General features: G+C 33.3%; 1 protein-coding gene across 7 annotated transcripts in view; it reads left to right on the top strand.

Moving 5' to 3' along the window:
- LOC6046627 (P protein) overlaps window positions 1-25,861 on the top strand; it is a 38,849-nt gene that overhangs the window by 8,017 nt on the left and 4,971 nt on the right. Inside the window, exons 2-4 of one of the 7 annotated variants that reach the window (XM_038253769.1) lie at window positions 1,437-1,583; window positions 1,650-1,799; window positions 18,138-18,250. In XM_038253769.1, the coding sequence (XP_038109697.1) occupies window positions 1,732-1,799; window positions 18,138-18,250 (181 nt within the window). In that variant the 5' untranslated portion in view covers window positions 1,437-1,583; window positions 1,650-1,731. Of the gene's footprint in view, window positions 1-1,436; window positions 1,800-12,182; window positions 12,471-17,721; window positions 18,251-25,861 lie in introns of those variants that run through there. The other 6 variants (XM_038253768.1, XM_038253762.1, XM_038253765.1 and 3 more) reach the window with 6 other exon arrangements.

Raw genomic sequence — 25,861 nt, 5'->3', positions numbered from 1 at the left:
TTAAATCTTCAAATCTCGAAATTTTTATTTTTCTTGTTTTCAGGAGGTCATTTGAGCATTTTTTGCTTTGAAGTCACATTTGCGAATAGTGGCAACATCTTAATGAAACCATTATTTTCAGTCAAGTAAAAAGAAAAAAAAGTGGTTTAGACATGTCCTAAGCAAATCTTCAAATCTTCAAATCTTCAAATCTTCAAATCTTCAAATCTTTAAATCTTCAAATCTTCAAATCTTCGAATCTTCAAATCTTCAAATCTTCAAATCTTCAAATCTTCAAATCTTCAAATCTTCAAATCTTCAAATCTTCAAATCTTCAAATCTTCAAATCTTCAAATCTTTAAATCTTCAAATCTTCAAATCTTCAAATCTTCAAATCTTCAAATCTTCAAATCTTCAAATCTTCAAATCTTCAAATCTTCAAATCTTCAAATCTTCAAATCTTCAAATCTTCAAATCCATCAGATGAAGAACTTAAATTAAATTAAGAAATGTAAGTTTATTTACATACAATTAAACGGATCAGGTAGATTTCGCCGAATGTTGTTTTGTTTCACCGAATTACATAAAAAAATATATATTTTGTCACTCTTCATGAATACTTGTATGAAGAAGAGGCAAGATAATAATATTATAAAACAATATCTTCTCCAAAAACTAAAGTTTTGCTCATGAATGAAAGCATGCAAAAACTCACATAAGTAATTGTAATAATTTGCTTAAAAATCAAAGAATGCAAGAACTCGCGGAAATCATTTAAAATTTAATGCTGAGAATTAACATAACTGTTCATATTTGAAAGAATGCAAAACTAACAGAAATCATACAAAACCAAAGAATGCAAAAACTCACTGAATTGATTCAAAATTAAATGATAAAAAATAAAAAAAAATCCTCAAAATGCAAAACTTACATGAATAATTCAAATAATGTGACTAAAACAAAAAAAATAAGCTGACAACTAAAAGATCTGCTCATGTTTGAAAGAATGTAAAACTCACAGATTATTTCAAATTATAGCTTAAAAACAAAAAATGCTAAAACTTGTAGAAATTGTTAAAAATTAGAAGCTGAAAATAAAAAAATCCACTTTTATTTGAAAGAATGTAGAAACTTTCAGAAATGATAATAAATTGTATGCTAAGTTAAAAAAAACTCATGTTTGAAATAATAACTGAGTGATTTCTTTTAATCTCAATTAATCACAATTGTTGTTGTATGAAAACGCATAAAGTTGCAAACATAACATACTTAATAAAAATGGCTCAATTTTAAGACATGAAAAAAATACTAAAAGTGTTGAAAATCATAATATTTTTTGAAAAACTGGTTCTGTTTAATGAATTGTTCGTTTATTGAGAGCAAATTTAACCTTCTCGGGGTTTACACACATATAGAAATATAACTTATTTAAATCTTCTTCTCTATCTCTTACCCAGATGTACTAACCTTACCATCAACGTCAAATTAGCGGAAAACAACGAAACAAAACCAAACCAAAAACACCAGCCACTGCCCCCGCCAAACGGAAACCGTGTGCCATCAGGGAATTTTAACGCCCCAAAACACCGTACCCACATCAACGGGTCTGTCTGGTGACCTGACAGTCTTCGCGGCTACCCAACCCTCTACCTCTCTTTTTCCCTAATCAGCACATATCAGCACAGACCGGCCGTCAAAATTGCCACCCCGGCGGCAGCGGCCACCGTCGTTTCGGTGTCGGGACCGATCAAGATGCGGCTGAAAAGCGCCCGGAAAAGCTTTCGCCGCCACAAGCACCACCCCGAGTTTCCCCAACCGAGGTAAGGTGGGGCCTGTTGGGGCCTCTACTAAAATTATTTATTTCTAAAAAATGAATTGAAATTAAATTTATTTAATTATAAAACGAACAACCTGAATTTCAATCGAAAGTGATGTTAAAAATAAATTTCAATTCATTTTTCAAACATTGAGTCTGCTTGGTTCACCGTGTAAGGGAGCAAGGTTTCGTTGGGGTCCAGGTCGTCCAGGAGTTCATGACTCATATTAAATCACGTCAAGTTATTGTCATAAATTTTCCCATAAAGTCAACCAGCTGTGTACAGAACATCGGTAAAAACTCACTTCCTCGATCCGGTTCGGTTGATGTGGGAACGATTTGAAATTGAATAAAATTGCGATGCTACAACAATAACGTCAACGAGAAGGTGATAAAAATAGATAAAAACCAAATGCAATTAAGGTGACCGTAACTCGAAAACGCCGAGGAGGGCTCGTTCAAGTCAGTAGCAATACGAACATGTGGGAAAATTATTATCCCCTTCTCGTCTGATGATAACGAGTGGCAGCTGTCACAGCCAGTTATTGATTTCAGAGAAGGGGCGATAATCGTCCATTTTACCCCGAACGTCACAGCTGGTTTAGAGCTGAAAGATCTTCCCCGCGGTGTTTATAGCGATCATTAATATCAGCTCGAATTGGTCCATGTTTACACTCCATACAGCTTCGACCTCAATGGTCGACACGATGCGTGGAAATTTGATGCTTTGTTGACATACGTGCGAACGGGAAAAATAAACAGAATTGGTTAGTCCGGAGGGTTTTTTGGGGATTGGTCGAAATTGACCGCGAGTTGATCTATTAAGTTGCTGTTTTGCTGGAATAAGTTGTTGTGGTGAATGATTTAAATGGTGTTTGATTACCGCTGCCGATGGTTGATCATGATTGATGAGTTTTGGTGATTCCATGACGAATTAAGTTGGGTCCAGAAATTTCAGTGGAATTTCTATCTCTATTCCATTAAGTGAACCACGAACAGTTTGATGATTATTCAAAACATTCTTTTTTGTTTGACCTGGTTTAAATAAAAATAATTGTTTTAGGAATCATAGTTAACATAGTGCATAATTTTTTCTAATGTAAACATTAATTTAACTTACTGACATTTTAACTTTCTGGAACAAATCCAATATATTTGAAACAGACATAAGCTCAATGAAAATGAGTCATCCTATTCTTTCAAACCTGCGTAGTTATTCTAAATAGAGTAAGTATGACTTCTAAAAATGTTGCAAGGAAAACTCATCTAATTCTTATTATTGATTGTCGTAATATCTAGAGTTTTTTTTAAAGGTCCTATACACATATGAAAAACAATAGCTAATTGGACCTTTTAAAAAAAGTTCTGTAAAAAAGTCCGAATTATAATATGTAGGTTATTTTTACAATTCTAAAACAACCTGTTGTTCATTGTCGACAACATTTTGTGTTTTTTTAAAATATTTATTCAAATAATATGCATTCATGCATGCAAACATCAGCTTTTTTTATTAATTCGAATTTAAATTTAAAAAAATATCCTTTAAAAAAGTGTTCAAAACATTCAAACCTAAACAGTTGTATGGTCGTAACAGTTCCTTAAAACAAATTTGAGCGGTCAAGGTGGGGGGGGGGGGAATATTAAAATAAAAAGCCACATTACACTAGTTCAGTTGTTTTGCAATCATTAATTTTCAAAAAAAATGATAAAGATTTGGTGAAAACACAAATTTAAGCGAAAAAAAACTTAGGCATCAAAAATTTCAAAAATTCAAAAGATTTTTGAATCAACTCAAACATGCTGATAGTGACTCTAGACGCAGAGAAACGCATTTTAAATTGATATCAGCGGATTGCGCTGAAATTTTCATTGAAATTTTGAAGTTTTTTGAAAAAAGATTTTTGCTCCCTGATTTTTCGGGCAAATTTTGAAAGGTGGGGTCGGGGGGTGAAAAAAACTTTAAATAAAATTTGTTCCAGCCTGAACAATGTTTTTAAAATCCTAGAGTCATTTTTCAAAAAACCTCAAAATGGTAATAAAAATATAAGTGACATTATTTGAAAGCTGTTCAAAACATCATCTATAAGCTGCTTTTTTGTGTTGAAGCTCTATTAAAAAAATCATGTTAAAAGAAACTATTGAAAAAATAACACAAAAAAATGTAACTTAATCAATCTTTCACACAAAACAGCTGTTGAAATATTCAAAAATCGGTACCTCAAAAACATATTTTTTCTTAGATTTTCTGATCGATTGGGTGCAAAAGTTGTTTTGAAGTTGGATTTTTTTTCCAGAGAGTAGCAATTTTTGTCTGAAAATTTTTCAAGATACAGTTTTTTGAATATTTCAATGGCCTTTTTGAATTGACAGTTACCAAAATTGTACAGAGACTAGAATGGACGAACATTTATGATCACTTTTATTTATTGTATTGCAAAAAAATACAAGACATCATTTTAAAAATGTTCTACTACATAGTACAATACATCATGGTTATATTACATGTGGGAAGGGGTACATTTTTTAAGCCAGTAAAAATTTGTATTTTTACCTCTGAGAAAAGAGTAATTTTACCACTTTTCTGATGTAAGGTCACTTTTTCAGTCTAAATTGAGGTAAAATTACATCATCAAATAGGTAATATTCAACCTTTCTAAATTACCAGGGATCTGACACGCAAGAAGTTTTTTGAAGTCACCGCCAGAGGCGCTGTCAATATTGTTTATCTTTATTTTTTGTTAGTTTTCTCTATCTTTTGCATATATTAGCGGGATGATTACAATTAATGCGTATTTTTTTAAATTTTACATTTATTAGATCAATAAACTTGGCGATTCAAGTAATATAACAGAACACACTTAACTAAACGAAAAAACTGAATAGCTTCAGTTTCCTTGAAATAAAATGAAATTAGTTTGATTGTTCCAGACCGTTGATTTAAAATGAATTGCGCTTTTAAATACTTACTACATTTCAGTCGTAAATGCTTTAAACTAGCTGTCACTGAACACCACAATGCGGATATGCCAACATTAGGTGCTTGACGGAATTAAATGCTGTTGTCCCCTGATATAAAAAGTTAAAAAAGAAAAAAAAAAATTATTTTGTAATTTATACCCGATGCGAATGCGACATTTTCAAAAGCCACGCGCCAAAAACTTGGATCGATCTTGGTACGATCTTGACTTCACTCGCTGTACATGTGGGTGACAGTCGTGACGTAGCCGTGTAAATTACACCTTCCAAATTTCCACATTTTTTAATGTGTATGGACCCCTTGGAATGAGCTGTCAAGTAAGAAACTTTCTTTCAAAAAAAGGTCGCGTAGTTAATTGTTAAAAAAAATATTTCAAAATGCGTTTTAAACCTATTGTGGTCACACAAAGGGCCAATGTACTCAGAAAAATAAGCTTTATCATTGTAAGTCATAATATCAGCAATTTAAGATTAATTTTTGGACTCAATTGTTGAATTTTGAAATAAATTATTTAGCTTTTTGAAAAATTTCTCATTTGGTTGAATTAAGTTGTACCATCACTTGAAAAATCCACAGTTAAAAAAAATAAAATTTGGAAGGTGATTTAATATTACCTTAATTTAGATTGAAAAGTGGCATTGAAAAGGAAAAGTGGTAAATTTACACATTTTTAGAGGTGAAATTACACTTTTTTTTTCTAACATAAAAGAAGTACTAGTTTCCAGATGTAATATAAACCATGTTTTTTTTACTGTGTATGAGTTATTTTTCTCTGCAAAGTAAATTGCGTCACATTCGGCTTGTCCCGCTCCATAAAGGCCGCACAAATCTTCCATTAATTAGAACCGGCTCTCCACACACACTCTGCCAGCAGCAATGGGGGTGAAGTTGGTTTCCTCACCACGACCTTCCCAGAATTGGTGTTAATTAAAGCCTTTGCTTGTTATAATTTGAGGAGCTCTCCCGTGCATGCAGAAATTGGGGAAGGGAGACTTCCCTTTCAGCTTGATGATTAATGGAGGAAAGTTTATGACAAATTTATCTTCTTTAGTCGTGTATAGGCCACTGGGGTTTCGATTGCACTGTTGTTGTGATGATGTACCAAATAAACTGCCCTTAAAATAGGTAATAGGAAACGTCATCCATATCAATTAAAGTGCGCCAACATCGTCGAGCATTCCTCACGTTAATTGCTTCAATTTATTGTTTTCATCAATCTTTATTCAAAACAAAGAATACGAAATTTTGGATTATATATTTTGCATACAAAAATAGATTCAAAAATAGAATGCACTCGAACGTGCTAATGGGCTGGGTGGTCGTTTCAATTATGTCGTAAAAATAATTTCGATGCATCGTCACGCCACGAATATGAATAAAGTAAGGGAGGATGACCTATCGTGAGCGTCGTGGGTGGGCGGAAAATGTTATATCTCGGTATCTGATAACAGCTGGTTTGGTCGTTTAGGGGGAGCTCGGAAATCAATATAAATTTATCTTACCTTCATTGTGCTGCAAATAGATAATCAACGAATATGTGATAAAAAAATGCAAAGATCGAATTTATGTTGACAAAAATACAATCTGACTTTTTTTACCCTAAATTGCTTTAAAGTTATTAAAAAAAAGGTTTTCATTTCAATACGTTTCCTTATTTTTAACTATGCCAAGGTGAATCCATGTTTGCCAAGAGCTATCATTCAAAATTCTGACAGTTGATAATTGCAAAATAATGAAGCACTTTGCAATTTCGTTTGCTTGTGCAGGATACACAATCAACTTGCACGCAGTTTTGTCTGCACGCAATTTCATTTATCGATTTTAAATATCTTTAACATGTTTTCAAGTTGTCATTAAATCAGTCATAGGAATAACTGTTTTCATTTGCTTTAAATTTGATTTTGTAAAAACGAAAAAAATCAATCACCCTTTTCAAAACATAGTACAGATATTGCTCTACATCTCACCCAACGCGAATAATAAACCCCAATTCGCCCCCTTAATCATGTTATATATGGGCAAATAAAGCGCCAAAATCAGCTATTTCAATCGTGGCTGATCATCGTGCCAACGGGTTTTGGTTCGACAGCGTGGGTGGGCAAAATTCGCCTCATCCATCAACAACAACTTGTTTGGGTTTGATTTTCGCTTTTTCACATGTGGCGATTTACACTACCCAAGCAAATCAGTCAGGGTGTGAAGAACCATGCAACTCCACTCTCTGTAGTCATGTTAAATCTTTTTTTTTTCCTGAAATTTTGTGACTTTAGATAAGTTTCAATTTTATAACTTATCAAACAGATCATCCACAAATACCCAACAAATGCGTATATCACTAAATTCAACTCTCTATTTTTGCCCCATCGTGTGCTGCTGGTCCGTCCTCAAAACGTGTTATAATGAGTCTAAATGATTATGATGTGTTTAAATGGCTTCATTCATACGGACGAATATCCGCACACAACGGAGCGGTTTACCACAGAGCACTCTATACAACGCAGTGAGTGAGTTCTTTTCATTGCGATGAATGGAAAAAAAGGTTGGATTTGTGTGCTCGTGTCACGCAGCTTTCACGACGAGTGCAGATGAAAAAGTAGAGTGAATCGAGTGTTTAACAATCGCTCAAATTGTTAAGTTGAGGGTGGTTAATTTTCATTTAGATAATTTAATGATTCTGGGTTCGATTCCCATCTGCTCCAACCTTCCATCGGATGAGGAAGTAAAGTGTCGGTCCCGGCCTTGGTTGTTAGGCTGTTAAGTCATTCCGAGTGTAGGAGTCGTCTCCATGACATAAGTACAAACAACACACCAAACCAATCCTACTCCGGTGGAATCGCTGGCGGCGGTTGGACTCGCAATCCAAAGGTCGTCAGTTCAAACACTGGGGTGGAAGGTTCCTTGGATTATGGTTCATATTCAGTGATGTCCCTGGGACTCTTTGGCAACACTATGAGCTATGTGGATCACTTTTGGGATGGTCTGGGTCCTCCAAAGTGTCCTGGAATACAGTTCTTGGAGTCTAGTAATGCTAAAGGGTGCCAGCTCCTGGCGGGTTTCGCTTTGTAAGCAAAAGGATGGCTTGAATCTCATCTGGCGAGGCAAAAGGGGTAGGTGGCGATCGAGGGAGGATTTTGACTGCAGCGTTAGTTGAATTTGTTCAAGTCATAAACCTCCCAAAACCCAACACATTCAATCTCTCGAATGATCTGTGGGCGGCTGAATCTGAGCATTGAAAAACTCTGTAGCAATACACGGAGAAATGCCTCAACTGCAACTTTCTACTCGCTAACATAGTCTCAGGCAAAACTCGAGCTGAAAATTGGGCTATATGATCGGCATCGAACTCTATATGGGTCAAAAATATACGAGGTTTACCCACAATCTCACTTATCTCCACGTCCGCGGATTGGTTTCTCGTGTTCGTCAAAGGGTCCCAGGTACATCTCTGAATATGAACCATAATCGGAAACTTGGTAGAATCATGTTGTTACGGTGGGAAAATCCAAGATCTGTATTCCTGGACACTTTGGATGACCCAGCACATCCCAAAAGTGATCCACATAGCGCATAGTGTTGCCAAAAGGTTCCAGGGACATCACTGAATATGAACCATAATTGGAAACTTGGTAGAATCGTGTTGTTACGGCGGTAGACTCCAAGATCTGTATTCTAGGACACTTTGGAGGACCCAGAACATCCCAAAAGTGATCCACATAGCTCATAGTGTTGCCAACGGGTCCCAGGGACATCACTGAATATGAATCATAATCGGAAACTTGGTAGAATCGTGTTGTTACGGCGGTAGACTCCAAGACCTGTATTCTAGGACACTTTGGAGGACCTAGATCATCCCAAAAGTGATCCACATAGCTCCGAGTGTTGCCAAAGGATCCCAGGGACATCACTGAATACGAACCATAATCGGAAACTTGGTATAATCGTGTTGTTACGGCGGTAGACTCCAAGATCTGTATTCTAGGACACTTTGGAGGACCCAGACCATCCCAAAAGTGACCCACATAGCTCAGAGGGTTGCCAAAAGGTTCCAGGGACATCACTGAATATGAACCATAATCGGAAACTTGGTAGAATCGTGTTGTTACGGCGGTAGACTCCAAGATCTGTATTCCAGGATACTTTGGAGGACCCAGATCATCCCAAAAGTGACCCACATAGCTCAGAGGGTTGCCAAAGGATTCCAGGGACATCACTGAATATGAATATGAACCATAATCGGAAACTTGGTAGAATCGTGTTGTTACGGCGGTAGACTCCAAGACCTGTATTCCAAGACACTTTGGAGGACCCAGATCATCCCAAAAGTGACCCACATAGCTCAGAGGGTTGCCAAAGGGTCCCAGGGACATCACTGGACACTTTGAAGGACCTAGATCATCCCAAAAGAGATCCAAAGGGATCGAAGTGGTCCCAAATGGTCGTGGGGATGTGACTGGTAATAAATAAACTTCATTTGCCTTGAAAAATCGTTGTAAGCCTGAATTATCTTCAACATTTTCTGAAGTTTCCAAATTTCAGGTTTTCAGGATGTTCTAGGTCGTCAAAAAGGCCATTAACAGCCACTCAAACATTTTTTTCTAGCTAGAGAAACTCATAAATTACAACTTTGCTGAACAATGTTATATGTTTTGAGCACAGTGTGATTTTATACAACCGAATTTCGGTATGGGTCATATATGACCCATCAGGCCTGAAAGGGTTAATGCAAAAAGTTTATAGTTTTGTGAGAAATTGACAGAGTTATGTGCGATACAAAAAAAAGGGATCAAGTCTCCCCACTCTCCCCTAAGTTATTCAAATTGGTGCACTTTATAAAAAATTCGTGAAAATACTTTTTATATTGAAAATGTTTTTTTAAATGCTTCTCAAAAAAATATTATTCGATTTAAACATAAAAAAAGAAAATAGTCTTTTTGGGAAACCAATACACAAAAAGTCACCCCAGTTTACGGTACCCAAAAAGTTTCAGCCAGATAAAAAAATACATAAAAAAATAAAAAAAGGCTAATTCTTCATAATTGAAACGTTAAAATATTTGCATCGGTCCAATCAAGAAAAAAAATAATCCAAAGATGAAAAAAATGGAAAAAAAAACTTAATAAAAAGCAAAAATATTATTTAAAATCAAAACATCAGAGCAATTTTCTCAGATCAGTATCTGAAGTGTCTCCGGCAAAGTTGCAGGTGTAGAATTTTGGAAAAAGGCACACTTAAACAAAATTATTGATTTTGTTTTTTAACTTTATAATACAAAAATCACCATTTTGCATCAAACATAATCATTTATTTTATTTTATGATTCGGCATTAATATGCCATTATTGATTTTTAAGAAGAATTGAAGAAAATTGTTTGCCCAAGTTCAGTGATTATGGAAATATCTTAAAATAATTCCATTATTATTTTTTTAATTGATTTTTTTTTTATTAAAATGAAGTTTTTTGTTTCTCAAATATATAATATTTTTATACTACAATTTGAATCAAAATTTGAGATTAGAACTAGCTACTATAAGAAAAAAGAAAATATGTGTTGTTCTTAAATCCTAACATTTGAATGGTTCAACATCTGTTTTTTAGAACTTTATTAGATAATTTAATGAAAGCCCCAATTGTGATGTTGAGTAACCGGGCTATCCTTATAACGTCATGATTCGAATTCCCGGACGCTTCGAAACCCGGACACTCCATCTTGTTTTATCAATTATTTGGATATAAGTTCGCATTATGAATGTCAAAACTGTGTTATTTGATGAATTCCAACATCAACTTTCATTTAAAGTTTGTTTGAACGCTGTAGTTAATGCCAAAACAATTAAATACAATAAAATTATAAGTTTACCAAAAATGCGAAACATTTCACTTGAAATATTTCATAGGCGTTCGAAGCTCCGGGAAGGCATAGCAGAAATTTATGGTTTCGATTTTCTTGAATTCTAGTGAATTTTTACATAAACTATCGATTGTTTTGATGTTAACAGCTTATTTGAGACCTAAAGAATGTCATTCACTAACATTTCAGTCCCAATTTGTGCGATTAATAAGTAAAATCGAGTATCCGGAATTCGAAGCAAAAGTGTCCGGATTTCAAATCAGCTTTTATCAGTGTCCGGAATTCGAAGCACAACAAGTCATTTTAATTTTAAAATTCTGATGAAAAATTGTTAGAAAAGACATATTTTGCATGCATTTTCTTGAAACTGACTGTTTATACAACATCCTTATGATATTTCTACATTTCCAACTTATTACATGATTTTTTGACAGCTATAACAAAAATGATATGGCACTAAGTGTCCGGATTTCGAATCATGACGTTATGAAAATATATTTTTTATTACAATTAAATTTCTCTTTTTTGCTTTATAAGAATAATCTCAAAAGAACTATTCGATTCTAAAATGACCTCATTTTTTAAAATATTTACCCACAATGTTGAAAATTTATTAAATTGCTTAAATCCAATACAGAAAATGTCATTCTTTTTGTTATTGGAAATAACTGAAAATTTTAACTGATTTTGCTGCAAAATTTAAAAAAAATCTGAATTGTTTTTCAAGTGTGTTTTCTTACCGTTAAATATAAAATTATCATTGGACTTTCGGACCCTATTGATATACCTTGTACCAATCAAGATTCCATAAATTGTGTTCCTTGGACCCGTTTATTTGAAGAACAAATCAAGTTTTTTTTAAAGGGCCTATAAACATATGAAACACAATAGCTTATAGGACCATTAAAAAAACTATAGAAATATTAGTTACAAAAATATCAGATCAACCCTATTCCACTTCCCCAACACAATGCATTACTCTCTTTTGTATAAAAAGAACCTGCAAAAACTCGCTTTTCATCGACTTAGTGTCGCGCTACTCCTTCCGAGCTCTATAATCCGTCCAAATGTGCGTGCGTGCTTGTGTGCCATATCGGTCATTTTCTGGACCGATTTCAAGCCCCCGTGCGTTTGCATGTATTCGGGACAACAAACACTCGGTCCGGCACGGTTCCGGCTTCCCAAGTGTGGTAGTAACCTGCTCGTAGTAGCTGTCCAGCCAAATGGCCAACACTAGCTGCCGACGGCGGCGGGTGGTCAGTACTCAGAGTCAGTACGACGCGCTCTTCTTCTTCGGGTTGGTAGGGGGTAGTGGTCCAGTTAGGACTAGGACTTTTATGGTTGATTGTTAAGGCACGATGAGAGAGTACTAAATTGTAGAGGTGTTTGAGGTCAATGTTAGGTCACCCTACCCTATTAGTGGTAGACTTTCGGACCAAAACCGAAAATATAGAAATCAGAAATAAGAAAAGTAAAATCCGTACTCTCGGACGTAATAATAATTCTGGTGAGCACGAACGAAAACGCCACCACTTCGATAGCTTGAAGAGGTAGCAGTAGCAATAGCAACAGCAGCAACAGTGGCGGATGGGAGGATTTTCGTTCGTATAAGCCGTGAATCTGAGAGTTTCAGCGCTGGTGTTCAGTCTGGCGAGAAGCGCGAACCGGTGCAAACATACACCGCCCGGTGTTCTAGTCGGCCGTCGGAGAATCGGTCGCTCGGGTTGACGGATTCAGTTTAGAAGGATTCGTGCGAGGTACAACCGGTGGTTTTGACCATCAACTTGATGGACTTCGTCAAAGTCAGTGGGTGATGGATGACTGTTTTGATTGTGATCATCAAAAGAAGGTTTTTTTTCCTTTCGAATAAATCAATCGACTAAAGTTGCTTCAATCGTTCAGTAGTTGAGTGATTTATGGGAAGTTGATACAAGTGATCTACGTGCCAACCGGTGAAGACTTGCAGAGGACATTGAGTGCATGACTGGCACAAAAAAGTTGCGAAAATTTTACGATCAGCTAACAGGCGCAGCTCAACGAATATCTGTGAAATGATAAAAAAGATTTTCCTTTTTCTGTCAAAAAAGTGACCTCCCCCACAATTCATTGAACGAACTGATGCGTGTGTGAATTTTTCTTCAAGTTGTGAAAAGTTGTTTTTTCCTTCACCGGGTTTTTATTAATAGATCCTCGTTATACATGGTGGTCACTGTTGTAGTTGGTTTGGTTGGAAGATTCAGTCTGTCGAATGGCAATAACTTTGGTTGAGCGACGAGACAGGCGTTTTTTCGCAAATGTTCGAGATATTTTCTTAGAGGGGCAGACGAATTGTGTGACAGAGTTTGGACTCTTTCTAGGTTAGGGACTTTGAGGGGAAGAGAATCGCAGCAACAACTTTCTTCGTAGAGTTGAAAATGGTCAGGAAGAAAATCGCAAAATTTTACGACCGGAACATTGTTTAATGAAGCGAGTCAGCAGTTTGAGAGAGGAAAAGGAAAAAGTTTGTTTCAGTGGCATTTTATTGGATATTAATGCGAGACAGATGGAGAGGGGGTCATTTGTTTGGTATCGCGGTTATTATTTTACAATAATACAAATCGCTGAACAAATTGGAGGTTTTGGATTCAGATGAGCAGTTTATTTTTGGTGGAACTAGAAGTGGCACTGAAATTATGAAACAAAAACAACACGTACGATTGTTGTGTGGAATTCCTGGGAACGGTACTCGGGCAGATTCAATTTTTGACTGTACAATGGATTACCGTGAAAGTTGTGGAAATTTGCTCATTTTTTAACTTACTTTTTCTGACGATTTGAAAAGTTCATGGTTTATAGAACGAACCAAAAAAATACTCAAATACTTGAATTCTCAAATACTTAAATACTTAAATACTTAAATACTTAAATACTTAAATACTTAAATACTTAAATACTTAAATACTTAAATACTTAAATACTTAAATACTTAAATACTTAAATACTTAAATACTTAAATACTTAAATACTTAAATACTTAAATACTTAAATACTTAAATACTTAAATACTTAAATACTTAAATACTTAAATACTTAAATACTTAAATACTTAAATACTTAAATACTTAAATACTTAAATACTTAAATACTTAAATACTTAAATACTTAAATACTTAAATACTTAAATACTTAAATACTTAAATACTTAAATACTTAAATACTTAAATACTTAAATACTTAAATACTTAAATACTTAAATACTTAAATACTTAAATACTTAAATACTTAAATACTTAAATACTTAAATACTTAAATACTTAAATACTTAAATACTTAAATACTTAAATACTTAAATACTTAAATACTTAAATACTTAAATACTTAAATACTTAAATACGGGTAATTCTCTACCAACTCACACGAAATCGGGAAAAGTTGCCCCGACCCCTCTTCGATTTGCGTGAAACTTTGTCCTAAGGGGTAACTTTTGTCCCTGATCACGAAACCGAGGTCCGTTTTTGATATCTTTGACAACGACGGTGTTTTTTTGAATTGCGAAAAAGCCTTCAACAATTTGAGCCTGAAACGGTGATGAGATAGAAATTTGGTGTCAAAGGGATTTCGAATGCAAAATTTTCATCGATTTGATGGCGTTTACTCAAATTTCCCATATTTTCATCAAAAGTTTTAAAATTCTCCCATTTTCCGTTACTCGACTGTAAAAATTTGAAACATGTCATTTTATGGGAAATTTAATGTACTTTTCGAATCTACATTGTCCCAGAAGGGTCATTTTTCATTTAGAACAAAATTTTTCAAATTTCGTGTTTTTCTAACTTAGGGTTTGCTTTAAACATCACAAGTTACAATTTTACAAAAAAAGTTTTGAAAAATTACTTTTGATTCTAAGGGGTTTGCTTATAAACCACAAGTTATCGCGATTATGAAAAAACCAAAAAGTTACTTTTGCGTTTCTCTTTGTAACGTCGTCCGTGTCTGTCGCGGGTACCATGAACGGCCATGATCGATGACGACCAATTTTTAAAACTTTTTCGTAAAATCGTGATAACTTGTGATGTTTATAAAAAAAAATAATGTAAAATTTAAAATTAAATTTTAAAATTAAAATTTAAAAAAATGAAAAATGAAATTCTGGGACAATTAAATTCAAAATTTAAATTTAAAAAAAACAAAAAAAAAAATTTTAAAAAAATTTAAAAAAATTTAAATTTTTACATGAAAATACGTTTTCGGAATTCTAAAACTTTCAAATCTAAATTTAATTTTAAATAAAGTACTTTGATCAAATTTCTATCTCATCCCTTTCAACCAAATATTAAATTTCATCTTTTCGCAAAAAAAAAAACACCTCTTTCACGAGATATCAAAAACGGACCTCGGATTCGTGATCAGGGACAAAAGTTACCCCTTAGGACAAAGTTTCACGCAAATCGAAGAGGGATCGGGGCAACTGCTGTGTGAGTTGGCGGAGAATTACCCATACTTAAATACTTAAATACTTAAATACTTAAATACTTAAATACTTAAATTCTTAAATACTTAAATACTTAAATACTTAAATACTTAAATACTTAAATACTTAAATACTTAAATACTTAAATACTTAAATACTTAAATACTTAAATACTTAAATACTTAAATACTTAAATACTTAAATACTTAAATACTTAAATACTTAAATACTTAAATACTTAAATACTTAAATACTTAAATACTTAAATACTTAAATACTTAAATACTTAAATACTTAAATACTTAAATACTTAAATACTTAAATACTTAAATACTTAAATACTTAAAACTTAAATAAAAACATGCAAACAATTTTTTTTCAAAAAAGTTCCAATTTTTATTGAAAATTTAAGTGCAATTAACTGAAATAAATTTAAAAGGCATTCCCGTGTGTTTAGAATAAATTTAAGCTTGTTTGGTTTTATTCAAAAATCTATTGAATTTTAGCGATGCACAAAAACAACAATCTTAAATTTTTTGAAAACTTAACCCTCTAACGCCCATGGTTACTCCAGAGCACCACTAATTTTTGGATTCAAAATTAAATTTCTCAGCAACTATTCATTTTTTCAACCTGCTTCAACCTGCATTAGTTAATATAGAATGTTAACTAATAACCATTAAAATTTCGTCCAATTTGGTCGATCCAGTTACGAGTAATGAGGAAAAACGTAAAAAAATCTCGATTTTGCTCTGGGCGGGAAGGGGTTAAAATTGCATATCAACAGTAAGGGTATATAACGCGTTTTTCAATAGTTTTTTCATTGAAATGTAAAAATTCTTGCTTGTAATTTCAATTATTTTATTTTTCTTATCATGAAGTCTTTTGAAAAAATATATTTTTTACTCTTTGATTTTCCGGAACAATTTTGAGGGGGGCTTTGTAGCCCTCCCTTTTTATCTTTTATAAATATTTGCCAAGTAAATGGAAACAAATAATTTATAATTTCTGAGTGTATCTATTTTTTAAGTGTCCTCATTCTATTTTCTTACTTTTAACATCATATTCGAGTTCTGTGACCCAATTTTAGTCACATTTGAATTTTTGATTGCCTTTAAAATTAAAAAATGCTTTTTTTTCAATTCTTATCAACGCCAATTTGGCCTCCATCTTGAATTGAAAAATTCTAAATCATTTTTGGGTCATATTAACTAATCAAATGTAAGACAACGAAAAAAAATGTTTTTTTTTCCTGTTTCGATTATCAGAAGTGAAATTTTTCCGAGGCCTTCGGAAATCGAGTCCGGACTTTATATACAAAACGATTTTGTATGGACAGCTGTCAAAACTGTTTTTAATTTTGTATGGACGATGCAAATTACCTTCTTTGGTCATAGGGAAAAAACTCCACTTCCAAAAAGTTTAAGCTAAATTTAAAAATACAATAAAAATTCAGTTTGGTTTCAGTGGAGAACTGTTGAAAGCAGCAATCATTTGTTGGCAGCAATCATTTGTTGGTTTTTTGGATAAAATTCTTTCTAAACTTTTACACTCTGGATTTTCGACCACTAGTTTTATTTGTTTTGGTTTCTGTTTGATGATTTTTTTTATTCGATATTTCACGACAGATTTCACAGTATTTTTTTTTTTCAAAATTTCCCGAAAATCAAAGTTTTTTTAAATGATAAAATTTACTGGCGTTAGAAACTTAAATATTTTTTCTTAATGATTCAAGACTTCTCATTCAACGCACAAACATTCACAAATCTCTTTCCTGACTATAATCCTCAACGAAATCCGATTGTTCCGGTGCTGGCGCTCCTCCCCGAACACGGCAATTTATTTTCAATTATCCTTGGTACTTAACCTATAAGTTAGTAGTACGTGCTATACCTTCAAGATGGTAACAAATTATAAGAGGGTTTATTTGAGATTTTCTTCCAAGAAGTTTTTGCCTCATCAAAGTAGATTCACGTTAGAAAGCCTATTTATTGCCCTTACGTCAATTTGAATGGCTTGTCCAGATACATACTACACACAAATCCACCCAAAACGATGGGAAAAGAAGTAAATAAGGAGGCACTATTTTTATGACCTCGGCGTCGTCGTCTACAATGGATCATGACGACGACGTCAACGTCGTCGATGGATGGGAAAACGATGATGATGGAGCGGGGGGTCGATTGCAAAAGGTATTTATTTCGCTGCCTGGAAAAGTTCATCATGTGTTGAAGGTGTGTGCTGCGCATCAGGTGGGAAAACTGTTGAACGTGGGGTTCGGGGGCTGGGGGTGTGCAAAAGGGGTTAATAGTGTTATTACTTAAAATTCATGTCATTAAGGGGGTGGAGTGTTGAGCGACGTTATCGAGCATTTGGAATCGATGGCTGGCGATCGAGCTGAAGGTTTTCTTCTGTTTGGAAATGTTTCCTTGCTCAATCATTGTTTGTTGATTAATATTTGAAAAGAGATTAAACAAATTAAAAGTAGTATTCAAATAATAAGACTGATAACCATTTCAAAATTTTAAATATTGTATAAGGACACCCCTTCAAAAAGGTGTCCCTAACATTGACGTGGGAGGTCTCGATTTCCATCGGGTTCTACCCGGACGAAGGGACTCACGCTGTATCAGTAATAAACTGGAGCTAGCTGGAAAAGGCAACCGTTCTCGTCATTTGCAGAGTAAGCATCAACCAAATCGGGAAGAAGTGAGAGCAAAAGTAATTAAAATCCGGCCCGAAATGTGTGAATAAGTTGACTTTATGGCGTATAGAAACTAATTAAAAGCAACAAAAAGTGTCAAAACCCCAACTTGCCATGGACGTCCTGGACAAGTTGAACATATTCCGGCGACGCCGGAACGGAACCGGTGCCGCAGACCCGGAACCCGCTCCGGCATCGGCGTCCTCGCCCACGATAGTCCTCTCGCCGGCATCGCCCTCGGCCGGCGAGATTTCGACCTGCTCCAGCGGTGAACCAAGTACGCCCCACGGAACGCTGGGCTCGGGGTTGAAGCCCAAGAAGAAGGGCAAACGTAAACGCACCGTTTCCGTCGTTCCCATCAGCGAGGTAACGGAGGCGTCGCTGGAGCTATGGCGAGCGCTTCCGCCCAAGATCCGGCAGGACCCCAGCATGGTGTCGTTCCAGCAGGTCGAGCTCGAGCACGCTCGGTTGCATGGTGAGTAGTTAGAGAATAAGTTAGTCATTTTAGTTCTCATTTGTGCATAACACTTGAAGTGTCTCTTCGTTAGTCATGCATGTTACATTCGCTAATTGGAAATGGTGTCATCTTACCGGTTATATATTCTAATACTCGACCTATAGCGTTCTTCTGCCATTCTACGAAGACGCAGAAGATTATCATCAGCACGACGTGGAGTTGGAATCGTCAATAAAGTGTGTGACTTGATATCCTTGCTCCGATGAAATGAGTTGCATTACATAGGTTAGGGTAAATAAGACTTTTTTTGACACATTTTTTCAGGAAATTTTCATATTAAACTTTGATTTGATTTAAAATTAATTCAAATGTTACAATTTTAAATTTGTCGTCATAAGTCTTTTATTGCAATTAAAATGTTCAATTAAAATATCTAAAACAGAACCAAAATCGGTACCCTAACCCCACCAAAGTAACGGGTGAGAAGCTAAAGAAATTAAATTTATCCAATGCAATGTAGGTCGAGTGTGCCGAAGGCGGGTGACACTAGCCGATGCATATTTATGTGATGCGATGGAGCTCCTGCAGCACTACCATGCGCAATATGTGCATTCTAAAAAATTGTTATCGTGTGTCATCTCACCATGCTGTCTGCTCGAGGTCCATCTTCGTAAGTGATGCGTTACGAGCTGCTAAAAATAGGTACTAGGAGATTTAATCAAATTTTGTTTGGTTTTGATGTGATTTTTTTTATTAAATCAACAAAGCATAGCAGAATAAATTGAACACATCAATTTAACACCACAGAGATATTGAAGACGTTAGTTGGAGATTATTTTTTAAATTTTGATATTTTTTGGTTCAGGTGGAATAAACCTTTGAAACCCAATTTTATTTTTAGACATTAAGATTATTTCAGCTTTAACTAATTTAACTGCTGAGCAATTCTCTACCAAAACCAGAAATAGATTTTATTTGTATTTTTTTATTTGTATCAAACTTTGTGGGGGCCTTCCCTATGACCAAATAAACTATTTTGTGTGATTGGTTCATCCATACAAGTCTCCATACAATTTTGGCTGCTGTCCATACAAAAATGGTTTGTAAATATTCAAACAGCTGTAACTTTTGAGTGAACTTTCTGATCAATTTGGTGTCTTGCGCAAAGTTGTAGGTATTGTTGAGGACTTTTGAGAAAAAAATAGGTACACGGAAAAAAACTTGCAGATTTTTTAATCAATTTTTTTTTTTCACTAAAACTCAATTTCCCAAAATACGTATTGTTTTGATTTTCGAGATATTTTGATATGTTTTAGGGGACAAACATCCGTAACTTTTGAGCCATAGAGAAACATGGTCAAAAAATCTGCCGCCGAGTAACGAATTTTTGAAAAAATAGTGATTTTTGGAAAAAATCGAAGTTTCATGCAAAAACAAGTTTGACATTATTTTTTAATGCAAAATTTCATTTTCAATCGAAAAGTACTTTACAGATTTTTTCATTAAGGGCTCCGTTTTCAAGATAAAGCCACCGAAAGTTTGATTTTAGCGAAATATTTGCAGTTTTTCAATTTTTAAAATAGTGACCATGAGTGACCGTTTCTAAAATTTTTTTTTTGAAAAGTTCAGAAAATTTGCTAATTTGCTTCTCAAAAAAAATATTTTTAGAAATGGTGGCCCTTTTAAAATGTTAGTCTTGATTTTAAAATTTTCAAAATATTTTTTTCGAAGAGATCGGAAAATTTCACGATTGTTTCATGTATTAACATTGAAAATCAGACCATTAATTGCTGAGATATCGTCATTAGAAAATGGTGGGCTGTTTGGGTGAGACTTAGAAAACTTCAATTTTCGTGTTTTTTTTTCTTTAAGCAGCTGTATCTCAGCAACCAGAGGTCCAATCTTCAATGTCTCTTAGACAATTTTATAGCAAATTTTCTGAACTTTTAAAAAAAAAATATTTTTAGAAATGGTCACTCATGGTCACTATTTTTAAAAATTGAAAAACTGCAAATATTTCGCTAAAATCAAACTTTCGGTGGCTATATTTTGAAAACGGAGCCCTTTATCAAAAAATCTGTAAAGTACTTTTCGATTGCAAATTCAATTTTGCATTAAAAAATAATGTCAAACTTGTTTTTGCATGAAACTTGGGTTTATTTAAAAAAATCACTGTTTTTTTTAAAGATTTATAACTCGGCGGCTGATTTTTTGACCATGTTTCTCTATGGCTCAAAAGTTGCGGGTTATAGTTCCCTAAAACATCAAAAAATATCGAAAATCAAAAAATACATATTTTGGGAAATTGAGTTTTTGTGAAAAAAAAGTTGATAAAAAAATCGGCAAATTTTTTTTTACGTGTACCTATTTTTTTCTCAAAAGTCCTCAACAATACCTACAACTTTGCGCAAGACACCAAATTGATCAGAAAGTTCACTCAAAAGTTACAGCTGTTTGAATATTTTCATACCATTTTTGTATGGACAGCAGCCAAAATTGTATGGAGACTTGTATGGGTGAACCATTGACGCAAAATAGCTTATTTGGTCATAGGGAAGGCCCCCACAAAGTTTAAGTCAAATAAAAAATACAAAAAATAAAAATGGTCGAAATCGGCCGATTTCGTAGAGAGTTGCTCTGCCTCTGCTTAAAAATAAAATCTTTTTAATATCATTTTTGAAATTTTGGCCAGGGAAAACTTGGAATTCAACTTGGTATTTGTAGTAGCATAACCCTTAAATAACATGTCGATTAATTTTTTATGCAAAAATGAAAAAAAGATGAGATACATTTTATCACAATCGATTATTCATGCAATAAGTAAATTAACTTGTGATCGAAATTTTGTTTTTTAGAAATTTTATTTTAATTTATGTATAGCATGATATTAAAATTACTCGTATTCTCTCTTGGAACAACTTTGAAGTATTTATTTTCAAGAAACTCGAAGTTTGGGTAGAATCCGTGAAATATAGATCTGAATAATATACAGTTTAGGTTAATAATGTAGAGTTTAAGTTTTTAATTTGTAACAATATCGATACTTGGTTTTCTCCTATAATTTCGAATGTATGTTGAAGATTTTTAATGTTTTATTTTCGTATTTTTATTAAATATTGCTTGTGAATTTTCTACTTCCAAAAAGCCATCAATATATGCAAGTATCCGTACAATTATGCGAAGCTGGTCATACAGAATTGGTATAGAGTTTTGAATGTCGGAAATTCTGTATCTTCAGAAGAGATTTTCTAATCAACACCAACTTCGGAAAAGTTTGAGGACTTTAAAAATAATATATATGGAAAAAATATCCGATTTTTTTTATTTTACATTTTAATTTTCCCATTTTTATTTTTTTTTAATTATTCGAAAAATTTTGATATATTTTACGAGACTAACAAAAATATCTTTCTAGGCCATAGTGCGTTATGGTTTAAAAACTGGTATAGGAGATATGAGTTCTTGAAAAAATCGTGATTTTTGAATCATATCGAAAATCTGGACAAAACAATGATTTATGTTTTTTAAAGCATAATCGAATTTGCAATCGAAAAGTTCCTTATCAATATTTTGATGAAAAAAAAATTTTCGTTATTTTTGCATTAATAAAATATTTCTTGAAAATAAATTATATTTTTCTTTCAATTTTCTCTCTGGATAGTTGAAAATCGTGCAATTAGATTTAATATGCAGCCTCACAAGGAATGCGAATCGATGAATATTATTTTATAAATGTCACCTAATTTTTAACTAACTTTTCATTCGTTTTCAATGCCAAAAAATGAAACTTTTGTGAAATTTGCTGTTTTCTTGATCTAAATTATTTTTCAATATTTTCAATAAAAAAAACAGAAAATGCTGCAACTGCTTTTGTAATTTTAAACAATTGATTCGATTATTTTTTACAGAACTATGGAAAATATCTTAAATTAATCCAAAACTAATGCAAATTATAAATCTAGTATTAGTCCCCTCTCCTTTCAAAAACTGCCCAAAAAATCAATGGACTTTATTCTTTATCATAAAACTTCGAATGCATTTTCTTGATTTCAAACTAACAAGCTTATAGGGCGCAGGTCACCAATTTCATTCAAACAATATTTTTATATATATAGGGCACTTTTGATCTCTTATCATAATTTGAATTTTTTGACCGCGGATCGACCAAAGTCAAAAAACTTTAAATAAAAGATTTTGTTCAAAAATCATTTCTATTTTGCAAGTTTTGGACAGTAGCATAACTGAAACAATGTGTTCAAAGATCTGACTTCAAATTTGATTTTTAACGATTTAGTCGGGGATCGAAAAACTACAAATTAATTAGAAGAAAGTTATGAAATTTATAGGTGGAACCGTAAAATCAATGTATAACTTGCAATTAACAGTGGGAAACAATTGGGTAAATTAAAAAAAAACTATTCTGAAATTCCATTCATTGTAATAACCTTAGTTTTAATTTGAAAACTTTTTAGTAAAAAAAAGTCAAGGGTCTCCGTTTCTAAACGAAAGTCATTTCAATATAATTTTTCATGAAAATATTTGATTTTTCAAATTATGAAGCTACTAGTTCCAAAATATGTGATTATTCTTCGTCTGTCACAACAATGTCTAAAGCTGTTGAAATTATTGCTGAATTTTAATATTTATGTGATAAGCATTGATATCATTGCGATTGATTCAATCAACTTAATTGCAAAATACACTTTATATAAGTCGATCTTAAGCGCCACATGCGAACCATTTCTCTTCCCAAGTAAATTGCACCAAAACGCAATTCATCTCGTCGTCTGCAGCAAAACGTATACAATTTATCGCAATCACAAGGAGGATGTGCAATTGAGCGGAAGTGGCTGTGCGGAAATTAGAAGCACAATACGAGAATGGAGATCTGGGTCAAACGCTCCAACGACGATGATGCAAGTGGGTTGAAAAATGAAAGTGCAAGTGTTGTGGGTGATTGCAAGGCTAGTGAACTTTGAAGAATTTGCTATTTACTTTCTATGTGAGCTGATTGAGTTTTCCAAATTCAATTTTCGTCTCCCTTTGACCAAAGCAACACGTGTGTCAAGTGAGGAAAATTGAATTGCATTCAGAGTAAATCAGATTACTTCTGAGTGCACCTGAACTCAAAGAGGGTACTCCGTCAGGGGAGATGAAATCTGTTTGCTGTAGAAGTAATGTAACTTTAGTGCTAAATCAACGATGATTTATATGCGACATCTGATTGCTTTTTTGCTTTACTACGCAATTCAGAGTGATAATAGAGCACATTTTTTGGCAACTAACTTTTTTCATGAGTCCACTCGAAAAACGCATTCTAGTTCGTTCCAAATCCCCACACGAGACTATAATTTGTACTTTCAAGCAGACAGAGACCATTGTGTGTCAATTTTGGGTTCTTATGACATCCGTTTGTGTCCATTCGTGGTTTTTTGTAATCGTTGGATGGATAAAAAAAAACGCCATTTGACCTGTGTTCCGAGCAAACATTTACTCTTTGAAGAGTCCCCAAATCCACGAGCATCCTAACAAAGAGAGCAACGAAAATTTCTTTGAATTCAAACCCGCTCGAAAAGGTTATCGAGCGTCTTCTTTGACAACTCTGTCAACAAAATATCCGAGTAGCCTTTTAAATCTCATTTATGATTCAGTTAGTTGAGCTTGTTGTGTTGTTCTTGGCACGTGCTGGCCCGGCCTTTCGATGGCCTGCTACATTGATTGATTCTGTTGACACAATGGCTTTTCGCGTGTTGTGCTGAGGAAACGGGTCAAGATTATTACGGGATAATCGAATTAGGGGGACTTGAAAAAGCTGAGCGAGAAGCGCGTTAAGTCATGTTAGGTGTCAAATGGTGACATCGAATTTGACACTTGAGTAAATCTTACGCAAAAAGACTTTTGTTTGAATATTTTATTTGAATGAATCTTTGTCCATTCCCAATGTTTAAAGAAGGCACTGATTTAGTTTTTATTTTTTTTAGTTTTTTATTCATGCAAGTCTCAATACAATTATGCGTGTTAATCATACAAAATAGGCATGTCAATATTCGAAAATCTGTATTATTTTGAAGGGATTTTCTGATAAATTTGGTGTCTTCGGCAACGTTATAGGATATGACCAGTTCCTGATTTAAGTGTTTTTTTTTTTTTTTGTTACTTAAAGATGAATCCCCAAAATGCATGTTTTTCTAATTTTAGATTTTTTTTAATCTATTGGGGACTAAAAAAAAAGCATTATTGGCGTTTGGTGGGAAAAAATGTAGACATAATTTCATGAGAACAGTTGTTTACAATATTGTCAGAAAAATACATTTTATTTCAAAATTACGTTTGCAATCTAAAGTGACTTTACAATTTTTTTGATAAAGTGCTATGTGATTAACATTTGCAGGTGTTTTTTTTAGATACATTTTAGTCGGTGTTTAATACTGGAAAACAGCTTCTTAAATTAAACTTTATCTTTAAAATAGATATCTCGTAAACTATTGGTTTGATTTGCAATGTAAAAAATGATCTTTCGTTATATATATTTTTTAAATTATTATGGTTCTCAGCAACCAAAATCCTATCAACAAATTTATTTTTATTTTTAGTGTGCTTCTCGTTTTTATTAAACTGAATTCAGATATTCCGGAAACTTCTAAAAATCCATGTTTTTTTATTTATTCCTTTAATTTAAAAAAGAAGCGATAAATGTAAACAAAACAATATTTTTAATTCTAGAAAATAAGTATTTAAAGAAAAAAAAAACAACCACGATATCATTTTAGAATCACATGTCAAAGAATAGTAAGCTTCTTTTTGATATTTTTTTAGTATTATGATACATTTGCTTCATTTTGTAGCGCGAGAGATATTTAAAGTCGATCGATATTAAAAATTCAATATTATAAAAAAAAAACAAAGAGCATTTAAGATTTATTTTACTGAAAATGTGTTTTTAAAAATATTTAAGAAAATTAAAAATTGGTAATTCTATTTGAACTTTGAATTTTATGAATTACCTTAAATCTGAAGGTCTCGAAAAAGTCAATAGTTGCTTTACAATTTCTTTAAGAGTTTTGGAGATGTGGTGTTAAATTTCACAAAGAAAAGTAAAAAATTGGGACTGATGAGCTTATGAAATTCAAACATTTCAATTTGTTTGATTTCATTTTTCTTTAAAAGTTTTAAGACTAAGGTAATTTTAATTTCATTTGTCTTCCATAAGTTGTGTTGTCTAAGGAACTAGGAGGAGTCAAGCTTATATTTACCAGAATATTTTTTTTATTTAAGGGAAAAATTTAACAACCTAAATTGAAATATGAATGAATGAATATGAATAATAATAGGCAACATTACTTTCCACATGAAAATGTCACAACTTTTATTGATATAGGGTAGGGTAGTCATCAATGAGACACTTTTGGTTTTCAACTTTCAACGATTTTTCTAATTTTTTCATCAGCATGTTTTAATGAGCTTTTAGTTGCATTATTATTCTTTTAATGTGTTCTAACATTGACAAAAATATGAGATCGATCCGACATCTACAGCCAGAGTTATTCAACTGTCTCATTGTAGACGCACTTGGCAGGAACAATGAGACAGGTGGGGAACAATGAGACACTCTACGAAAATCAACATTTT

This window comes from Culex quinquefasciatus, chromosome 2, assembly GCF_015732765.1.
Source record: "Culex quinquefasciatus strain JHB chromosome 2, VPISU_Cqui_1.0_pri_paternal, whole genome shotgun sequence".
NCBI lineage: Eukaryota > Metazoa > Arthropoda > Insecta > Diptera > Culicidae > Culex > Culex quinquefasciatus.
The sequence above is the reverse complement of the archived record's forward strand: the minus strand, read 5'-3'. Positions and strand labels throughout refer to the sequence as shown.